The 21,408-nt window shown below is 42.3% G+C and overlaps 4 protein-coding genes across 5 annotated transcripts; all 4 read right to left on the bottom strand.

Moving 5' to 3' along the window:
- Positions 1 to 15: 15 nt before the first annotated feature.
- LOC115576646 (gastrula zinc finger protein XlCGF57.1-like) lies at positions 16 to 6,477 on the bottom strand. 2 transcript variants are annotated; one of them, XR_003982902.1, is made up of 3 exons: positions 5,852 to 6,477; positions 450 to 2,723; positions 16 to 350 (listed from the first exon to the last, which is right to left on the bottom strand). XR_003982902.1 is itself a non-coding variant. In XM_030409213.1 (2 exons), the coding sequence occupies exons 1-2, from the start codon at positions 6,021 to 6,023 to the stop codon at positions 1,387 to 1,389; spliced, it is 1,509 nt and encodes a 502-aa protein (XP_030265073.1). In that variant the 5' UTR covers positions 6,024 to 6,477; the 3' UTR covers positions 16 to 1,386. The 2 variants fall into 2 exon arrangements, 1 of the variants encoding a protein (XP_030265073.1); XM_030409213.1 differs by having other exon boundaries at positions 16 to 2,723.
- Positions 6,478 to 7,091: 614 nt separating this feature from the next.
- On the bottom strand, positions 7,092 to 9,641 carry LOC115576650 (zinc finger protein OZF-like). The gene is made up of 2 exons (XM_030409217.1): positions 9,065 to 9,641; positions 7,092 to 8,683 (listed from the first exon to the last, which is right to left on the bottom strand). Exons 1-2 carry the CDS (start codon positions 9,234 to 9,236, stop codon positions 7,470 to 7,472), a joined length of 1,386 nt encoding a protein of 461 aa, XP_030265077.1. The 5' UTR covers positions 9,237 to 9,641; the 3' UTR covers positions 7,092 to 7,469.
- Positions 9,642 to 9,872: 231 nt separating this feature from the next.
- On the bottom strand, positions 9,873 to 15,786 carry LOC115576636 (gastrula zinc finger protein XlCGF57.1-like). Its single transcript, XM_030409202.1, has 2 exons — positions 15,367 to 15,786; positions 9,873 to 13,466 (listed from the first exon to the last, which is right to left on the bottom strand). The coding sequence occupies exons 1-2, from the start codon at positions 15,536 to 15,538 to the stop codon at positions 11,971 to 11,973; spliced, it is 1,668 nt and encodes a 555-aa protein (XP_030265062.1). The 5' UTR covers positions 15,539 to 15,786; the 3' UTR covers positions 9,873 to 11,970.
- Positions 15,787 to 16,419: 633 nt separating this feature from the next.
- On the bottom strand, positions 16,420 to 18,915 carry LOC115576663 (oocyte zinc finger protein XlCOF26-like). The gene is made up of 2 exons (XM_030409237.1): positions 18,416 to 18,915; positions 16,420 to 18,015 (listed from the first exon to the last, which is right to left on the bottom strand). Exons 1-2 carry the CDS (start codon positions 18,471 to 18,473, stop codon positions 16,910 to 16,912), a joined length of 1,164 nt encoding a protein of 387 aa, XP_030265097.1. The 5' UTR covers positions 18,474 to 18,915; the 3' UTR covers positions 16,420 to 16,909.
- Between the last annotated feature and the right edge of the window lie 2,493 nt (positions 18,916 to 21,408).

Raw genomic sequence — 21,408 nt, 5'->3', positions numbered from 1 at the left:
ACTGAAGCAAACAACTTGTTTTTACATCCATCTGTTTATTATGTCACTGTGGATACAATCAGATGAATTTATGAAATGATCATAGGTTGTTTTTTTTTTTTCTCCTCATCATTATAAAAACACATAAAACAAGCAGAAACATCAACATGTGAGTGACACACATCTTGTTAAATAAAGCTTCAGAGTCGTTTGATTTTACGTCCTGAATGTTTTTCAGCTCAAAGTGTTGAAATATAAAAAGTGAATGTTTCCATCATTTAACATTTTAAAAAAATGTTTCACCGGCTGTAATATTAAACGTGGTGGTTTTACTTCCTCCGTTTGTTGACTTTTCTAACTTAGTGTGAAACCTGTCGAGTCTGTTCTTCATTTAGTTCAGGAAATAAGCAGGTTAAAAAAAGGTGATGTTGTCCTGTTCTCTGTGTCTGGATACACAATCTGAGCATTACGTCACAATTTCAAAGTTTTAATAAGTCATTTTTGACCAGCTCAATTGGTATCAAACAAAGAAAGAGATGCTTGAAGTCAACAAAGTACAAATATCCTGAAATTTAGTTAAGAGAGTCAAAGTTAAAAAGTATTTGGAGTTCAGCTTTAGGACACATATTGAAGAATTGAAAATATTTCATGATAAATTAAAGCGTTTAACAACAGGAATCAACAGAAAATGAACGACTGAATCTGAGCTTAAACAAATGAGTCACATACAGATTGATCAGAGTCGTCAGTACAGAACAAAAGAAAACATGTTTAGAATATTAAAGAATAAAGAATATTAAAGAATAAAGAATATTAAAAATCTGTTTTAAAAAAACACTTCTTTTATCCTGAAACGAGTCAAAAAAAATAAAAAATAGGCGAGTTTAAGTTGTGGTCGCTGTGCTGCAATCACGCTTTATACGGTTTTGCGTTGTTTATATGTGGCGGACCCTGCCACCTCTCTAACTTCAAACTGTGTTCTGTTAACTACAGATGCAGGAGCGATCTGACAGACTGATGGAGGTCAAGTCATTTCCATGTTGCTGTACAGGAGACAACTTTAAAACAAGGCAGACGACCCACAATCGAGTCCGGTTCTGCTCGAGGTTTCTTCCTGTTCAGGACAGTTTTTTCTCTCCACTGTCACCAGGTTCTGCTCATAAGGGAAAAGTTGGGTCTCTGTAAATAAATGAATCAAGGAGTTTGGTTTGGACCTGCTCAGTTTGGAAAGTGTCATGAGATGACTTCTGTTGTGAATTGATTGAATAAACCTGTAACTTGATTTTGTCGCCGACTTATCTATTTTAAATCAACGACTAAATAGTATAGAAAAGCACAAGTCTCAGACAACGTCAACAGTTATGTAGACAAACATTTACAAAATAACATGATCACGTGACGCCTGACTTAGCTTGGACTCTGTATGTCAGTGTTTAACTGATCCGTGTTGCCCTCAGAACTTAAATCCTGCTGGAACTGACTTCCACTGTTCTCACCAACACACTTGTGTTTCTTAGCATAAGCAAGGCGAGTGAATCTTTCACCGCAAACACTGCAGGAAAATGTTTTCTCCGTGTGGACGGTCAAATGTCGCCTCAGATCTCCAGTTTGTGCGAACGTTTTACCACAAACAGAACAGCTGAACGGTTTCTCCCCGGTGTGGACTCTCATGTGTTTGGACAACACGCTTCTGTCGCTGAAAGTTTTTTTACAAACTGAGCAGGTGAACGGTTTCTCCCCCGTGTGAATTCTGAAGTGTCTGGGCAAACTTGACTCGGCGGCAAATCTTCTGCCGCAGACAGAACAACTGAAGGGTTTCTCTCCTGTGTGGATTCTCATGTGCGTCACAAGATTTCCTCTCCACTGAAATGACTTCTTACAAACAGAGCAGCTGAAACATTTCTCTTCTGAATGAATTCTCGCGTGACCCTGCTGATCCCCCTCGTGGCCGCTGCTCGTACCACATCCAGGATTCAAGTTCCTGACTGGTTCTGGTCCTCCACAGTCCCCTCCAGCAGCTCCGGTTTGTCTTTGGTGAAGCTGTGACGACCGACAACCGGCCCACTGATGGTTTTTGAGCTGAGAATGCCAAATGAATCTTTTTCCACAAACGCTGCAGCTGTAACGTGTTTCGCCCGTGTGCAGCGCCATGTGACGCGTCAGATGAATCTTCTGGTTGAACCTCTTACTGCACACGGAGCAACTGAACGGTTTCTCTCCCGTGTGAGTTATCATGTGTTTCTTCAGCTGCGAGTTGAAGCTGAATTTTTTATCACACTCAGAGCAGCTGATTGATTTCTCTCCAGTGTTGCGTCCACTGTTTTTCAGACAGTGTAAACCTGATGGAGGTCCACTGCTCGTCCTCAAGTCGTCGCTGGTGAAGGAGTCGGGTTCAGATGAGTCCGAGGTCTTGTCTTGAGTAAATGGTTCTAAAAGACCCTCTGGATTAAAGTTCCAGGCTGGTTCTGCTCCTCCACAGTCCTCTACATCTGCCTCTGTTGGTCCCTGATGAAGCTGTGAGGACGGAGGTTTCTCTTCGTCGTCTTCTTCACTCTTCACAGTGAAGTTGATGATATCAGCCTCCTCCAGCGCTTGAAGCTGTTCTGCATCCTGACGGGTCCAGAGTTCCTCCTGTTCTTCTTTAATGTGTGGTACCTCTGGTGGGTCCTCCTGGTCCAGACCGGAGCTCCAGTCCTGCTGCTCGGAAGGATCCTCTTCTTTTCTCACCAACAGCTGCTGGACTTCTGCGGCGAATAAAGAAATACAGACACATGTTTATAGAAAGCATTTTCCTAAATGTTCCTTCTTCAGACCGAACGTTCAGACAAAACGCTTTAATTCTAGTTTACTGGTTATTGAACAGGCTTTCTTTCAGATCAAATGTGGTACTTCATAAAATTGTGATAAAAGCCATTTTAATTCATCTAAAATCGAGGTTGTATAACAAGAACTTAAAGTTGTGGTTTCATGTAACTGGTAGGGGTGCACTGATCCGATATTAAGATCGGCCGATCCAGTTTTTTTTTTCTCTGTCGCAGCACATCCTACGTCATTCTTCAGCGTCAGTGTGTCGCATGCTGGAAGAGCGCAAGTTCTTGTTTGACCAACTCTTGATTAGTTTATTCTCAGGTTCAGCTGCTATGTTTAATTTTGTATCCCTGTGTGCAGGACGTTACACTTACTCACGTCACATTTCTCCGCTGATTAGCTAGTAGCACCGCTATAAGTTGTTAGCCTCACCGATCAGCTGTTAGCCTAGCAACGCTAACTTTCAAACCGACGTACTCAATACTCTGTGGGCTGTCCATCGTTGGTCCTCCCTCCACCACCACCTCAGGGTTATTCACTGCCAGGCTGCTTTGTCTCCTCCTCTGCTGCTGCGGTCTCCCCGGCTCGCAGCATGCTGGATGGTCGCCCCCCGCTGTGTGCACGGAGCCTCCAGACGCTAGTTTGTTTACGGACGGTGCTGCTGACTTCGGTGCTAGTTTTCCCTCCGTGCTGACTGACAGGCCAGTGTCCAACATAAAAAAAATTTCTTACTGGCCCGCTTGGCCAGTAGATTCGAGTTTGACTGGCCCCATGTGTAATTTTAGTGGCCCAGCCACGAAAAATGAAAATAACTGTTTTGGTTTTTTTAAAAATTTAAAAAAAAGACTTGTTTATTTATTGAAATTGTTTAGAGAGTCTGTCCCTGAAAAATCTGGATGATCTGGCAATGGTGGCAAAAAGTAATAGGGGTTTGCGTAATATCAAGCATTAAAATTTCAAAATTGAAATTACAACATATTTAATATTTTGAGATGTATCATTTCTCTCACTCCTATAATTCTGTTATCATTTTTCAGGTGATTGATGTTGTGAAAGCACTGTACAAACAGTACCATTATTTCTCCCGAAGTGGAGGGATCAGTATACCGACGGCATATGTAACGCTGTTACTGTGATGATAAATGACACTTAGATATTGAATCTGTGTCTATAATGTGACATCTGTCTTGATTCATTTAATTTAACTTAAAATATGGACAACTGACTGCATAATACATGAATCAGAAACAGAAATGCTTTACAGCAGCTCCCATTCAAAGTCAAGAATATGCAGAAAAATAGTAATAATAATAATAATAAACTATTTATATGCTGCATATTTATAATAGAAGCCTACTGCAACTGTACTTTTTTTACCATTAAATGTTATTTTATACATGATCATATTTTATAATGTTCTGTCATGGAGTACATCACTTCACTGCTAACAGAAAAGAAAGCAGCTCACTGCCAGTTGCAGCTTCTTATCGTGATCTGCAGTCTTTGTTAATTTTTTGTCATGATTGTTATTATTAGTATTTAGATTATCAAAAATCACAGTTACATGTCAGGATGTGGTTATTATAGACATATTCAATATTTAACTGTCATGTGTCATCACAGTAACAGCGTTACATACATTAGCAGCTGTAAACACATGAAAACATTATAAAACACATCATGTGGTCCCCTTTAAACGCTGGGTGCAGGTGTATATTTTGGTAAATAACCGCCGGTTCCAAATAAATGCCGAGTCTAATTATTTTGAAAAAACATCAAGGAAGAAGACGTGACCACTGACACTGCACGTTTTTCTTCTTTGCCTTTTTCACGTGTTGTGCCCAGAAGGATGCCATAGAATTCACAGAGAAGCTGGCAAAGTTTTTGACATTTTCATCCCGGATTTTTGTGAGGAGGGAATTAAACGCCTTAAACGAGGGAATTAAACAAATAAACGCTCGGCTATTATTTGGTATTTTACGGTAGTTCCCGCCTCGTCAGCACGAGCTGAACAATAAATCTAACACAGCAAGAGAGGCGGGACTTAAGGCAAAACAGCCAGTCATCAGCCGGTCAGACCCAAAGCCGGTGTCATGTCTGAAGCAGCAACAGGAGAGAGAGGAGAGAGGAGGCAGCTGCAGCGAGAGCAGACACAGAGCGGCCAGAGAAACTGAGCGGCTGTCGTGAGGCGTTTGTGCAAAACTGCGGATAAACGGCAGAAAAAGTGTGGGTGTTGAACCCTCTAACCGGGAAAAGTGTGGTAAAACACCCACATCCCCCACGGCCGCGACGCCCCTGACCGCGGTCAGCCTTCGCCGGAAACTGCCGACATACTTCACAATACATTACGCCGCCGCGGTGGTTCAGCCAGGTATACTGATCCCTCCACCTCGGGAGAAATCCCCTTTTCCTCCACTCGGACTCGTTGCACTCCTTCGCCTGCCGTCACTCTAAGCATTTCCTGCATGCATTCTAGCAAATACGGGCAGTGACTGGCCAATCAGTGTAATCAGCGATTCCAGGCCAGTAACTGACCAATCGACATGCCCTGCACCTACTTTTACTGGCCCCGGGCCATCGGGCCATGGGTTATGTCGAACCCTGCAGGCGCTACATTCATTCTTTGTTTTGTTTGTTCCACTTTGTTACGTGTGTCCTTGGGTACCCTGACAGGCGCTATATAAATTAAATGTATTATTATTATTATTATTATTGTTATTATTATTATTATTATTAATGTTACACATGTTTACAATGTTCGGTAACTGATCATTTTGTCTTAGTTAGGAAAGTCTGGTGCCTTTAGTCCCTTTCACATGGTGGAAGGTATACAGTTTATTATTAATTCAACAACGGTATCGGATCGGTATCGGCTATCAGCCGATACGCTCAGTCCAGGTATCGGTATCAGGACTGGATCGGAAAAAACTGGATCGGTGCATCTCGAGTAACTGGACTTTAAATAATTAAGGAGTAAGTTAAGTTTTAAGTGGTTCTGTTGTTTTTCTCTATTGTCTTTAAAAGCACGAACAGAACATCACATCAACATTATGTCAGAACCGACCTGCTCTGTGTAACTGGACCTGAGGCTGTAAAACAGCGTCCAGTAGTTTCCGGTGTCGACACAGTTCCTCCTCGTACTCTGCTATCGTTCTTTCAAACAGCTCGAATATCTCTTCAGCAGCCGCAGTTAGTCGCTGCTTCATAAAAACTCTCAGCGTTTGGACTTTAGACATTTTCACTGAGTCACTGCAGAACTTCTCCTCCACAGACGTCCGGCTCCGTCTACTTCCCGCGGAGAGCTAAGTTAGCCTCATTAGCTTGGCGGGACACCAGGAGATCATTCAGATGTTCAACATGCTGAATAAAGTTACAGCTCAGAGTCCACTCGGACACAGGACGTGTCTACCTGGACGTGTTGTCTCCGTGAGAAACAGTTTGATCTCTAACGAAACTGCTCCGATTAGCACTTCCGGCTCCGTCTACTTCCTGCTCCTCAGCTACGATAGCTTCCTTTAGCATTCTGTGCTAACAGGAGACGAGCCTGCGGTGAAACATCCGGACGGTTTGAGTCAAGTCGGTCCGAACCTGCAGACTCCGCTGCTTCACTCAGTTAATCTCGTCTGTACGTGACACGTAACAGGAACAGTTAGCTTGTTAGCGACAGGAAGTACGCGATTTTCCGGTGCCCGTTCTTCGCTGATTTTCAAAATAAAAGTGAGATTTTCTTCTTCTTCTTGTCTGTTTCACTGACGTCACTGAAGTTGTGTGTCGCCGCCTGCTGTACCGGCGTGAACATACAAAAACACGATGTTTGGAATATTACAGTGTTTTATTCATGTTTAAAGAGGCACTCTGTCGTTTTGGGAAAAACAAAAATGCAATTCATTTATTTTCTATATACTTTTCTTAAACTGACTGATGAACACAATGTGTATATTACACCTGTGGGTGCAGTAATCATGTGTATCTGTCCTCTGTGGTCTCATATGTAAGTAAAACAGTTCTTCATCTTCAACCTGTCAGTGTCAGCAGCTACTGATAGTGATTATGTGATGATGTCAGAGTCACAATGCATTGTGGGTCAGGATCTCCATCACAACAGCATTAATTATGATAACAAACAGTTTGCTGAGACATTTTTAGATAGACACACTTGTGCCGGCGTCTTTTGCAAACCAGCCCAAATAAAAAATATGAGTCTATCTGATCAACTCACACAATGTGTTTTATAAAAAGACATTTCAAAACTACTACACCTTGTGATTTCCCATGTTTTTCAAACAGAACTGACCAACAAAGAATTGAGGAATAAAATGAAGTTTAATTTTTGCTTCATCAGACAGCAGAGACAGCAGCAAGCCCAAAGAATCAACTACACGAGATTGAGAGACAAATCTGAACGTGTCCTCCAACAAATTTAATCAAATCTCAAATAAATGAACACATGTAGAGTTTAACAGTGCAGTTGCCAGACATAATAAAATAACTGAGACACAAATAAAAACAGAATCTAAATGGACACCAGGCTTCATCATCGGCTGTTTTTGGAGTCTGTATCATTAGTTTTTTTACCAGTCCTGGTCTCAGTGCTTCAGTCCTGCTGGATTAAATGTGCTCAACTAGGATCTCCACTGATGTTTTCATGAAGCTCATGGATTCTTCTATCACAGACGCCGCAATTAAATGGTGTCTCCCGTGTGGATTCTCATGTGTCGTCTCAGATTTCCATACAACGCGATGCTTTTACCGCAAACGGAACAAGTGAATGGTTTCTCTCTGGTGTGAATTCTCAGGTGTCGGGACAAAGTGCTTCTGTCGCAGAATCTCACATTACAAACGGAGCACGTGAAAGGTTTCTCTCTGGTGTGGACTCTGATGTGTGCGGTCAGATTTGAGCCTGTTGTAAATCCTCTCCCACAGATGGAACAACTGAAGGGTTTCTCCCCCGTGTGGATCCTCATGTGTGTCACAACATTTCCTCTCCATGGAAACGTCTTTTTACACACCGAGCAGCTGAATCCGTTTCCTTCTGAATGGATTCTCATGTGATCTGTTAAAGATTTCTTCCTGGGGTATTTTTTACCACAAACTGAGCAGCTGAAAGACCTCAGTCCAGTTTGGACTCTGTTGTGTTTCTGCAGCTGTCCATCGTGGCTAAAGCTTGTAGCACGTTCAGGATAAAGGCTCTTGGCTGGTTCTAATCCTCCACAGTCTTCTCCATCAGCTTCCATCTTCAAATGCTCTTGGCTCAGATGAATGTGTGACGACTGACGACCGACACACTGATGTTTTTTGAGCTGATAATGCCAAGTGAATCTGTTGCCACAAGCGCTGCAGCTGTGTCGTTTCTCCCCCGTGTGCAGCGCCAGGTGGCGGACCAGATGTATCTTCTGTATAAATCTCTTGCTGCAAAATGAGCAACTAAATGGTTTCTCTCCTCTGTGAATTCTCATGTGTGTCTTCAGATTTGCGTTTTGGCTGAATGTTTTACCGCAGTCCAAGCACGGAAATGATTTCTCACCAGTGGTAACTCGTCGGTAGTTGTTCGGGAGCTTTAAACCGGACTGAGGTTCCCTGGTCTCATCCAGAACCCAACCTCCTACAGAAACATCTGGATTCTTGTCATGTGTAACTGGTTGTAAATGAGTATCAAGCTTAAAGTTCCTGACTGGTTCTGGTCCTCCACAGTTTATTCCATCATCTACTTCACTCTTCACAGTGACAGGAGTGAATGTGACCTCAGTGACATCATCCTCCTCCTGATTGGTCCAGATTTCCTGCTGTTCCTCTTTAATGTGGGGCGGCTCTGGTGGTTCCTTCTGGTCCGGCCCAGAGCTCCAGTCCTGCTGCTCAGAAGGAACCTCTTCTTTACTCACTGACAGCAGCTGGACGTCTGTGGAGAATAAAGAAATACTGACACATATTTTAGAAAACTTATTTCCTCTTCACATTAAACCCACTGACACCACTTCCAACTTCAGCCAACCAATGCTGTAATTAGGCTAACTAATGCTAACGGGTCTCTAGCTAACATATAACAAAGACGCTGCAGATGGATACTTGTTTTGTTTGATGATTGATAAGATGCAGCTTTTATTTTGTAGACTGCTGCAGTCTGATTACTGGGAGGACTTTCAGAATAAAAGGGGGGTTTAAATGATGTGAAGTATCCGTGTGCAGCGATACAGATCATTGAGGATTCACACTTTATCTGAGGCTTTAATAAAAAGGACAGAGTCCAAACGTTTCTAGTGAGAATACGAACAGAACCGACCTGTTTTGTGTAACTGGACCTGAGGCTGTAAAACAGCGTCCAGTAGTTTCCGGTGTCGACACAGTTCCTCCTCGTACTCTGCTATCGTTCTTTCAAACAGCTCGAATATCTCTTCAGCAGCCGCAGTTAGTCGCTGCTTCACAAAAACTCTCAGCGTTTGGACTTTAGACATTTTCACTGAGTCACTGCAGAACTTCTCCACAGACAACACGTCCGGCTCCGTCTACTTCCCGCGGAGAGCTAAGTTAGCCTCATTAGCTTCGCGAGACACCAGGAGATCATTCAGATGTCAAACATGTTAAATACATTAAACATCACAGAGTCCACTCGGACACAGGACGTGTTGTCTCCGTGACAAACAGTCTGTTCTCTATCGAAGCTGCTCCGACTACTTCCGGCTCCGTATATTTCCTGCTACGTATGCTACGCTAGCTTACTTTAGCTTTGGTGCCTGAGACAATAAAATCCAGAATATGTTCATAAAGCCAATTTAAACATATCCATCCAAACATACAGATTCTGCTGCGTTCCAGTCGACACGTTGATACGTAAACAGTTAGCATGTTAGCCACCGGAAAAAACGAGAACCGCTTCATCACGGATTTTCAAAATAAACGTGGCGGAACTTGGTGGAGATAAACAGACCCTTCACAGTAAAGTCAAAGTAAACAGTAAATGTCCTTTTGACTCAGAGACGAGCAGACAGGATCACAGTCTATATAATGAGACATGAATATACATTTTTAATTGTATGCTCAGTCATATGAAACACAACAGACTTTCCATAAGGACACGACAAGACAAACAATCTTCTTCTCTGCCTTTTTATTTCAGTCCACAAAACAAGGAATGTTTAGACATCTGTCATTCAAGACTCAGTCACAAAGACACTGAACACAGAACTTATCGGCCCGGCTGTATTAAACACACAGAGCCTATATTAATATGGTCATGTTAGTGTGGATGAAACAACAAAAAATGCTTCGGTAATACAGACTGTAACGTGTTACATGACATGACACATTTTTTAACCATAAGAAGCTCTTTATACATCAGGAGAGTTGAAAAGAGTTGAAAAGAAATTTGGCCTCAAAACAACTTTCACTCTGGCTCTTCACTGAACGTCTTTCCAATGTCTGCAGAGATGTTAAAAAGACATCATGCGGAGATGTGAAAAAACATACACGAGAGTCCTGAAACGAAGATACTCAGCTGAAGGAACGTTGCACAACAAGGATGATGGGGTGACAAATATAACTAAACACATGGATCAACAAGTGACCAATAACTTTAAAACATGATATTCAGCGGAAACGATGCGAACACCCTCCCTCCAAATAGAGGCAGTAAAGTTACCAGCATCAGTACGCACATACATTCAGCACACGAGCTGCTGAAAGGCTCTACGGCAGTATCAACTTCGCTTTCATGCTTTCTACTGCCAGTCGAGGCAGACGGCTGCCAATTTCTAATTCTGGTTCTGCTCAGGGTTTCTGCCTGTTCTCGTCACTGCTGCAAAGTGTTCACGGTGGAAAGCGTTGGGTCTGTTAGCTGCGTCACATCAGCAGCTGCAGCAGAGAGCAGAACAAAAACACAACAACAAACACAAATAGCACATAACGTTATAGGCAACTCGGTCAATGCAACACATCAGCCGACAAACTGTGTAAAAAAATCTGAGTTTCTCTCCAGATTTAATGAGAAATTTAATTCAAACAAGGACGGTTCATTATATCACACATAATTTCTGTTACTGGAAGATAATTTAAGTTAACAAAACAAAAACATGTTGACAATCGAGCTGTGAAGGTGACACAGTAGGATTTATATTTAGATATTTTGAAATCACAACACTTTAAATGAAATACCTCTATATTAATATTGTGACCGTGTTGTAAGGATTACTATTGGTACTTTCACAAAGTAACAACACAAGACTCTTGATCAATAATCATCAATAATGTGGATATAATGACAAAGAGCATCAAGGTGAGTTTTAGAACAAGGAGAACAGTTTCATCATTTAACTGTGATGCAGCTTTTAAACCAGGACAGACAACACGACATCGTCTGTGTCAAGATATATCGATATCCAAAATCCAAGATGATATATAGTCTCATAATGCAACAACTATATAACAGATATATTGTCCAGAACTATATTCAAATTAATTTAAATACAGAGAATACATATAAGTTAAAAGGCACAGTTTTCCAGAAATCAACAGAATCATGTTGACACAAATAAAACCAGAACTGACACAAAGACAAGCAGACGAGGAGCGACTTATTTTGGAGTCTGTATCAGTTGATGAAGTGGTTGGTGCCGAGCCCGGTCCAGCCGTCAGTACTTCAGTCCTGCTGGAAGAGATTGACTCAACAAGAATCTTCACAACTGCTCTAACCAATACACCTGTGCAACTCCGGTCCAGGAGATAAAACAGAAGCAATATGTATCGCCGAAAGACCCGCCGTCGATAATAATATGAAAATATTTTCATAAAATGTTCTTTAGTTTCACGTGTCTGCATTTAATGCAAACCAGCTTAAAAGCACATAGTGAAAACTGTTATCCCTTTAACAGAACAATATGAGCCAAAAACAGCCAATCATTTTAGAGGTGTGTAGTTTGGTTACACAGTAGTGATGTCTACTTTTCCTTAGGTCTGACACAGCGGACTACGAGTGGAACACACCGACATCGTCAGCCTCCGTCAGGGTCGTCTGTCTCACCGTCACTTATATTCCAGAGCTGATCGACACTGTCAGAGTGTTTCCGGGCTCGTCAGGCAGAGCGGACAGGCCGGTTCTGCCTGACGAGCCCGGAGACACTGCAGTTCTCACAGTGCAACTACAACTCATAATCCACCGAAGCAGCTCCGCCACATCGCCCAGGGCTCCTTCAGCTAAACGTTCTCTCCCATGTGGACAGTTGAGTGTTGTCGTAGAATTCCCCTTCCTCCAAATATTTTACCACAAGCTGAGCAGTTTGGTAGTTTCTCCCGGGTGTGAATTCTCATGTGTTTGGAGAAGTTGCTTCTGTCGCTGAAACTCGCTTTACAAACGGAGCATGTGAAAGGTTTTTCTCCCGTGTGAACTCTGACGTGTCGGGTCAGATTTGAGTCTGTTGTGAATCCTCTGCCACAGACGGAACAACAGAAGGGTTTCTCCCCGGTGTGGATCCTCATGTGCTCGCCGAGAGTTTCCTTCCGTGCAAAGCGAGTGCCGCAGACGGCGCAGCTGAAGGGTCTCTCCCCCGTGTGGATCTTCATGTGCCTCACAACATCTGCTCTCCGCTGAAAGGTCTTTTTACAAACCGAGCAGCTGAAACATTTTCCTTCTGAATGAAGTCTCACGTGAGCCATTAAGGATTTCTTCCGGGAGAATCTTTTACCACAAACTGAGCAACTAAATGGTTTCACTCCCGTTTGGACTCCATCGTGTTTCTGCCGACCTCCTTTGTGGTCAGAGCTTGTAGAACACTCAGAGAGAACTGATGTTTTTTCAGTATTACATTCATCATCACTTACAGGCACGTCGTTGTTCTGAGGGTTTAAACTCAACCTGGTCTCCTCCCAGTCACAGATGTTATTATTCTCAGGCTCAGAGGAAGTCTTGTCATGAGTAGCTGGTGGTAGATTATTATCTGGATTCAAGTTCCTGGCTGGTTCTGCTCCCCCACAGTCCTCCCCATCAGTTTTTAGATGCTCTGTATCTCTGTTCTCGGTTTGTCTCTGATGAAGCTGTGACGACTGACGGCCGACACATTGGTGGTTTTTGAGCTGATAATGCCACGTGAATCTGTCGCCACAAGCGCTGCAGCTGTAGCGTTTCTCCCCCGTGTGCAGCGCCAGGTGTTGCTTCAGAGTTACCTTCTGTGTAAATCTCTTACTGCAGAACGAGCAACTGAATGGTTTCTCTCCCGTGTGAATTCTCATGTGCGTTCTCAGGTTTGAGTTCAGGGTGAATTGTTTCCCACAGTCAGAGCAGCTGTATGATTTCTCACCAGCGTTAGGTCCACTGATATCGTTCAGGTTTAAACTCGACTTTAAATCCTCACTGTCATTGTTCTCAAGTTCAGATAAATCTAGAGTCGTGTCGTGAGTGTCTGGATGTAAATCTGGTTCTGGTCCTCCACAGTCCTCTTCATCAGCTGCTTCCATGTGTTCAGTTCGTCGTTGATGAAGCTGTGAGGACTGAGGTTCCTCTTCATCATCTTCTTCACTCTTCACAGGGACAGGAGTGAACGTGAACTTGATGACATCATCCTCCTCCTGACTGATCTCCTTCTGCTGTTCCTCTTTAATGTGGGGCGGCTCTGGTGGTTCCTCCTGGTCCAGACTGGAGCTCCGGTCCTGCTGCTCAGGAACCTTTTCTTCACTCACCAACAGCAGCTGGACGTCTGCGGAGAATATCAAAATTCATAAACACATTTTAGATAAATCACAATACAGATCCTTCAACCTGTGTTCAATTAAAAATAGGATAAAGATATTCAAAGTTAACACTGAAAACCTTTATTGTTCTTGTTAAAATACACTCATTCTGAATTTGATGCCTGAGACACTTATTGAACAAGTTGGACTGGTGCAAGGAACGACAGAGAAACATGAGGAATGCTCCAGAAACACCTGCGTGGGATCCACAAGTCCACACAGGTGAACATGTAACAGTATCACACTTGGAACAACCCGACTTCAAACTCAATGACTCATATCTGGACCCTCTGATTGGCCGTCATGGTTTCCCAGGGTGCTTTTGATGGACCAATCTGAATGTTCCGATGTTTTTTTTCGGACCACACAGTTTGGACTCTACGAAAACTGGTTTCAAAGCCCAGAGCATGATGGGTAACTTCCGCATCTGCAATGGCCCCATGAATGCTGAAAGGTGCGTACAGTTTTTACAACATGTGGTGCCATCAGACGAGGAGGAGCGTTCAGAATGAGTCCATGTTGACACAAAACAAGAAAGTTGATCAGTTTTATCATTAAATATCTCGTCTTTGTTCTGCAGTCCTTTGAATATAGGCTGAAAAAGGAAGAACAAATCTTTGTGATTTTCTTTTAACGTTCTACACGGCGTCCCAACTTTTTAGAACTGGTGTTTTAAATCAATCAATCAATCAATCAATCCATCATCATTATTTGTACAGCGTCAATAAACAACAAAAGTCATCTCATGAGTCTTCCCAAACTGAGCAGGTCTAAACCAAACTCACTGATTAATTTATTTACAGAGACCCAACATTTCCCAGGTGAGCAGCACCTGGTGACAGCGGTGTTAACAGGAGGAACCCTCGAACAGAACCGGACTCAGTGTCTTAATGTGGAGAAATGTTTCATTTTAGTGGAACATATTCAGAAGTCACTAAAACTCAAACTACAAGCAAATCGTGCATTTAAATAAACCACTCAGCTGATTAAGTTCATAACACCAGAACCAACATGGAGCCAGCTGGGTCAGAAAAGGTCATAAAGAAGATAAACATCACAACAAACTGCAGTTCTGTGAGAGGAGAGCTGGTTCTGGTTCAGTTCTGTGAACTACTGATCTACAGGAGCAGTCGGCTGCGTCGTCTTTATAATGACGTGTTCTCAGTCTGATGTTTCATTAGCTTGATGACAAACATCGTATACTGACACAGTTCAGACAGGATCAATACTGTATCTGTCTACCAGACAAACATTTGATCAATAAGGTCAAATACATTTCAATCAGTCATGTTTAGAAGGAAAGTTAAATATTCTGAGATCAAAATAATGTTTTTCCACCAGTTCAACGGCAAAAGGTAAAACCAGAAATGACATAATTACATATGTGATGTGTTGTATTTCATTTTAACAGCATTATGTGTTAATGTCATTCTGATTACAGCTTTAATGAACTCATAATCGTTGTTCGTGTGCAGTTTTCACTTCCTGCAATAATAATGTTGTTGTTTTGTGGCTTCGCTTTGTCCCAACAAACGTTTATATTTGGGTCAAAGAAGGATTTCTCCAACACGTGACTTAAGTTACTGAACGTTTGTTGAAGCACAAACTGGACCAGACTTCTGCCTCACAACAATCAATAATTCTCCTGAAGTTAACATCTGCAGCCATCAATAACAATACCGAGCTTTTATTTTGTAGACTGCTGCAGTCTGATTACTGGGAGGACTTTCAGAATAAAAGGGGGATTTAAATGATGTGAAGTATCCGTGTGCAGCGATACAGATCATTGAGGAGTCACACTTTATCTGAGGCTTTAATAAAAAGGACAGACTCTAATCTTCTAGTGAGAATACGAACAGAACCGACCTGCTCTGTGTAACTGGACCTGAGGCTGTAAAACAGCGTCCAGTAGTTTCCGGTGTCGACACAGTTCCTCCTCGTACTCTGCTATCGTTCTTTCAAACAGCTCGAATATCTCTTCAGCAGCCGCAGTTAGTCGCTGCTTCATAAAAACTCTCAGCGTTTGGACTTTAGACATTTTCACTGAGTCACAGCAGAACTTCTCCTCCACAGCAGCACGTCCGGCTCCGTCTACTTCCTGCTACAAGCTAAGTTAGCCTCATTAGCTTGGCGGGACACCAAGAGATCATTCAGATGTTCAACATGTTGATTAAAGTCACAGCACAGAGTCTGGACCGGCGGTTCTGTCTGTGTCGGACATGAAAAACAGTTTGTTTTCTACCGAATCTGCTCCGGTGTCAATGCCCGATGAGACATGCGCATGCGCAGTACGTCCGCAATCTTTGACAGCTAGGTACGGCAACACGACTCGGACAAACTACCTGCAGCACGGCGGTAAAAGCGGTAATTTATTATTTTAGTTTATTCATCGAGTAATTTGGTGATTTTATAAGATCAGATAGAACAAGAACGAAATCTAAGACCTCAGAGGTACTTTGGAAAACCCTGGCTAATAAATAAAGGTCATGTTTTTATTTTTATATGTCCACATTTAGCAGAAACGTCCACCATTGAAGGGCTAAATGTCCTAAAACTGACTTTCTTCAGTGTTGTTCTGATACATGGTCCTTATTCTGGATCTGTCCTGTCTTTGCTTCACTTTGTATGTAGATTTTTTTGTGCCTAGTGAATAAGATATTAGCTCAAAGGTTGGAATTGTAAGAAAAGTAGATCTTTGACTCATTATTTGATGAGCTGGGAATGTGACTGAAAAGGCACCTTCAACTTTAATTATTTTTATATAAATCCTGCCTCTTGTATTAGATTTTAACTTATTCTCATCCCAGTTGAGTTTACTCAGTCTGATACTGTTTGCATATCCTCCGTGGGATCTTATATGTTTGGTAGATTTCCAGTTGTTCAATATAAACAAAGAAAGAGACAGTGGACTGAACCTGCTTCAGGAAGTGATGTCATCAGTGTGATTTTTATTCCAAAATAAGAGACTTTGCTCACATGGTAACACCAGAGGACAATTGTCGCTATATCTTATAGTATAAACGTTAGAAAAACATGGATTTGAACATACGACACTTTCCTTCTGTACATGACTGTGGGAACACGTAGTTCTGTGGATTGTTAAGTAACTGATTCAACAACAGATATTGACAGATGGATGACCCGGGAGCAGTAATCGTTCAAACAACCCGTTGTTTTATTAGAAACATGAAAAGAAAATGAAGTCTCAAGTGTTTTTCAGGTGTTCTTTCAATTGAATCACCCATTTACTTATTTTTGTTCTGTTTGTTTCATGCATAAATGAGCTGGAAACATTTTCAATATGATTATTGAACATGCCGATAAGTTCATATGAAACCGTTTCTGCCTCTACTGGTTCTGAACTGATCAACGATGAAGAAAAATTGACTCAATAAGCGTCTCTGCAGCTTCATTTACTTCTGCTGCTCTCGACGACGCACTTGTGTTTTTTCAGAAACGAGAGCTGACTGAATCTTTTATCACAAACACCACAAATGAATCTCTTCTCTCCTGTGTGGACGGTCAAGTGTCGCCTCAGAGTTCCCTTCTGAGCAAATTTCTTACCGCAAACCGAACAACTGAAGGGTTTCTCTGCCGTGTGGACATTCAAGTGTCGTGTCAGAGTTCCCTTGTGTGCAAAGGTTTTATCACAAAATGAACAAGTGAATGGTTTCTCCCCCGTGTGCATCCTCATGTGCTGGGACAAAGTGCTTTTGACGTTGAAACTGGCTTTACAAACTGAGCAGGTGAACGGTTTCTCTCCTGTGTGAACTCTTTCGTGTGAAGTCAGGGCTGAGCTCTGTGTGAAGCTTTTACCGCAGACGTGACAACAGAAGGGTTTCTCTCCGGTGTGGATCCTCATGTGCATCACAACATGAGCTCTCCACTGGAATTTCTTCTTACAAACTGAGCAGCTGAAACATTTTTCTTCAGAGTGAATTCTCATGTGAGTCGTCAAAGATTTCTTCCGAGGGTATTTTTTACCACAAACTGAGCAGCTAAATTCTTTCGCTCCTGTTTGGACTCGGTTGTGTTTCTGCTGATCTCCCCTGTGGTCCGACCCAGAACTACACTCAGAGCTAACTGATGCTGTCCCAGAATTACAATCCACTTCACCTACAGGTACTTCATTGTTCTGCAGAGACTTTAAACCTGACTGCGGTTCCCTGGACTCACAATCACAACTGTGATAAGAATCAGGTTCAGAGTCGGTCTCAGGTTGTAAACGACTCTCTGGATCAAAGTTCCCGTCTGGTTCTGGTCCTTCACAGTCGTCTCCATCAGCTGTTTCCACCTGTTCAGTTTGTCTCTGATGAAGCTGTGAGGACTCTTCATCATGTTCTTCACTCTTCACAGTGACGTTGATGACATCAGCCTCCTCCTGATTGGTCCAGAGTTCCTCCTGTTCCTCTTTAATGTGTGGCAGCTCTGGCGGGTCCTCATGGTCCAGCCCGGAGCTCCACTCCTGCTGCTCAGGAGGATCCTCTTCTTTACTCACTGACAGCTGCTGGACGTCTGTGGAGAATAAAGAAATACAGACACATGTTTCAGAAATTGTCCTGTTGTTGCTGAATGTTTACAATCATCAGAAAACGTCATTTTCAAAAATCTCCACGGGATTTCATTTTTCTTGACTTCAAGGTTTTTATATCTTTGTGTGATACACATTGAGTTGGTTTCTCGTGATTTCATCTTGTTCCCTGTGTCGTCATAAACAATGTCAGTTTCTTAATTCAATACACAAGGATTATGTCGCATTTTCTAACTTTTATGAACTCATTTGTGACTCAATTGGTATCAAACAAAGACTGAAAACCTTTATTTAGTTATTTAGAAAAGAAGAAAACTGTATTATAGAACTCCAATAATTAATACAATTGTTTTCAAATCAGACAAACATGTAAAGTTTCCGGACCTGCTGTGAGTATCTGATGCTCAGGCTTCAGAACCGCGTCCAGAACTGTGTTGGACATTTTCACTGACTCACAGCAGCGACATCACATCCGGCTCCGTCTACTTCCTGCGGGAGCTAAGTTAGCTTCATTAGTTCCGCGAGACACCAGGAGATCATTCAGATGTCAAACATGTTGAATAAAGTCACAGCACAGAGTCCACTCGGACACAGGACGTGTCTATCTGGACGTGTTGTCTCCGTGAGAAACACAGTTTATTCTCAAAGCACAAAGCTGCTCCGATTAGTACTTCCGGCTCCGTCTACTTCCTGCTCCTCTGCTACGCTAGCTTCCTTTAGCATTCTGTGCTAACAGGAGACGAGCCTGAGGTGAAACATCCAGACGGTTCGAAACAAATCGGTCCGAACCTGCAGACTCCGCTGCTTCACTCAGTTTATCTCGTGGTGACGCAAATGATACGCGACGGTTAGGAAAAGTTAGCATGTTAGCCACCGGAAGTACAACTCAGTACGACCTCCGTGTGGAGTTTCAAAATAAAGGTCAGCAAACTTTTCTGCCTCCTCGAAAGCAGCTTCCTACTACTACTACTACTACTACTACTAATAATAATAATAATAATAATAATAATAATAATAATAACAAATAAAACTTTAAGTAGCAATGAACGGGCCCTTGCTCCACGCACGTCCATCCCTTGGAAGGATGTTTTTTCCCCTTTAGCACAAGAATATGGTTTGGCGTGAAGGACTCAAGGTCACTTGGCTCATCAGAGACATTCGTGCGTCTGTTGTTCAGAATTGCCTCCACCTCACAAAACAGTGTCTGCAAGCCCTCGTCATCCAATACTTTTGCTAAAGGGAAAACCCGTCCTTCCACCAGGACTCTTTGAATAGAGTGCTTGCACATCCGAGGAAAATGGAAGCAAGTACAGTGTATGGCAGAACTCTTTTGGGAAAAGATGGACATCTGAATACTTACGTGTGATGCAGGAAAGACAGAAATGGACTCAGCCAAGAAGAAGCTTCTCTTCAGAAGACATCGTCCTCATTGCTGATGCTACAGCTTCAAGAGGATCATGGCTGATGGGTCGAGTTCTGAGTACAAAGTCTGGCTCCCAAGGATTGGTCCAAACTAAGACCAGCATCTTGGACGGACCAATAACAAAGATCTGCCTGCTCCTGGAGGCCACAGTCCAGGATTATAACTATTTATTCTGTCTTGTCTTTTTCTATTCTGTCTTCTTTCATCAGGAGAAGAGTGATAAATCTATAGAATGTTGTTAGGGACAGATAAACAATAGCTTGCGAGACACAAAAGTAATTGTGGTTTACACTTTTCACAATGAGTGAAACTTTTCCTCCTCCTCCTCCTCCTAAAATATTTGATTCAGGCAGCCAGAACTTGACAGCACCATCATCTATGGTATAAGAGGAGTTGTGTGTCTCTGAATATTGGTTGTGTGCGGGACAATCTGACGAGGTTCTGTAGGTCCACATCTCAAATCAACACACTATTTGTCACTTCATGTGTTCTGGTTCCTTTAATATAGCATGAACAAAATATGAATTATTTACAGTTTCCCCTGGACACACTGACAGACAACATGATGAGGACACAAGTAGACTTTTATATTCAGCTACCTTAGCAGAGGAGAAACATTTCAGTGATGCTGTGCGACATCTTTCAGTCTGATTATAAACTCGTCAGCTGATGGTTTCACAAACAAAGTCAGATTGAAACTAAAGGGAATCATTTGTACAAGTTTTGGACTCTTTGCTCTGAACATCAACGTTCAGAAGCATCAAACATGAGCTCAAATCTCTTCAGCACTTGTTTCAAAACTTCATGAGGACAGTTTAGTTTGTGATGTGTGAAAGTGTTTCAGTATTTCATCCGGCTCTCAGACTTCCAAACATCTTCAGCCAACCGGCTCAGACAGAGAAAGACTTTTCTCACAGCTGTTTAGTTTGACGGACCAGATTCAAATCCAACAAATGTCCTGAAAATACAGCCGGACTTCAACAGCCACAAAACACTGAGAGAAACACAATGATTGTCATTCAAATGTGTTTTCTTCTCATAGAATAATCAGACAGAAATGAAGAGATGTTGTGCAGTTTCTGACTCTGTCACTACGGACAGAATTACATGTGTTAACCAACACCATCAAACTTTTAGTTTCATCATTAGAAACACATGAAACAAGTCAGAGTGTTTCAGGTGGAGTGTCGAGTACATTTGATCAGATTTTACTGTCCATTTACAACTTTGTTCACAATGATTCTTTACAATTAAAGCTGCAGACGACTCAATGTTTTCTCTCTCTTACATTTCACTAATAGTTGTGGATTTTATTGGAACAAGAGCCAGAATTCAAAACAACACATGACAGAAAGTACAAGTCAACGCAATTTAATCCACAATTTAATGGAAGAAGTTGTTTCAAATGTAAATGAAGAATCTTTTCAATCACTTTGAATCATTTTGTACAAAGTTGACTGATGAATTTATTCCAAGAAGCTGAAAGATTGATGTGACTGTGATCCTGTACAGACTCAACTGTTCAGCACTGACAATGTTTCTGTGACAGGAGGAGACTCTGCACACTAAACACCACACAGACGCACTGAGGAACCAGGACTGGACCTGAAGAACCCAAATCCAGGATAAAGAGGTTCAGTGAATGTGGTGTTGAAGGTGTGGAGGTGGATCAGTGAGTCAGAGGAGACTCTGTAGAAGGACAGAGTGCCAGCAGGACAGTCCACATACACTGCTACTCTACCAGAGGAGGAGGAGGAGGAGGAGAAGGAGGAGGAGGAGGAGGAAGAGGAGGAGGAGGATGTTTCTCTCATATTGTGCCAGACTGAATAACGACCACCATCAGAGCACTTCAGACTGCAGGACTGGTCATTCCATCCAAACACACAGTCATTACTGTCTCCTTTCCTGCTGATTGTTCTGTAACTCACTGATATTTCAATTCTTCCTCTCCACT

The sequence above is a fragment of the Sparus aurata genome, chromosome 24 (assembly GCF_900880675.1).
Source record: "Sparus aurata chromosome 24, fSpaAur1.1, whole genome shotgun sequence".
Classification (NCBI taxonomy): domain Eukaryota; kingdom Metazoa; phylum Chordata; class Actinopteri; order Spariformes; family Sparidae; genus Sparus; species Sparus aurata.
The sequence above is the reverse complement of the archived record's forward strand: the minus strand, read 5'-3'. Positions and strand labels throughout refer to the sequence as shown.

Bases quoted from the DNA above. Each gene is read 5' to 3' on its own strand.
- LOC115576646 (XM_030409213.1), bottom strand. From the start codon at position 6,023: ATGTCTAAAGTCCAAACGCTGAGAGTTTTTATGAAGCAGCGACTAACT. The intron at 2,724-5,851 runs GTCGGTTCTGAC...TATTCGCCGCAG, and splicing joins GGTCCAGTTACACAGAGCAG to AAGTCCAGCAGCTGTTGGTG.
- LOC115576650 (XM_030409217.1), bottom strand. From the start codon at position 9,236: ATGTCTAAAGTCCAAACGCTGAGAGTTTTTGTGAAGCAGCGACTAACT. The intron at 8,684-9,064 runs GTCGGTTCTGTT...TATTCTCCACAG, and splicing joins GGTCCAGTTACACAAAACAG to ACGTCCAGCTGCTGTCAGTG.
- LOC115576636 (XM_030409202.1), bottom strand. From the start codon at position 15,538: ATGTCTAAAGTCCAAACGCTGAGAGTTTTTATGAAGCAGCGACTAACT. The intron at 13,467-15,366 runs GTCGGTTCTGTT...TATTCTCCGCAG, and splicing joins GGTCCAGTTACACAGAGCAG to ACGTCCAGCTGCTGTTGGTG.
- LOC115576663 (XM_030409237.1), bottom strand. From the start codon at position 18,473: ATGTCCAACACAGTTCTGGACGCGGTTCTGAAGCCTGAGCATCAGATA. The intron at 18,016-18,415 runs GTCCGGAAACTT...TATTCTCCACAG, and splicing joins GCATCAGATACTCACAGCAG to ACGTCCAGCAGCTGTCAGTG.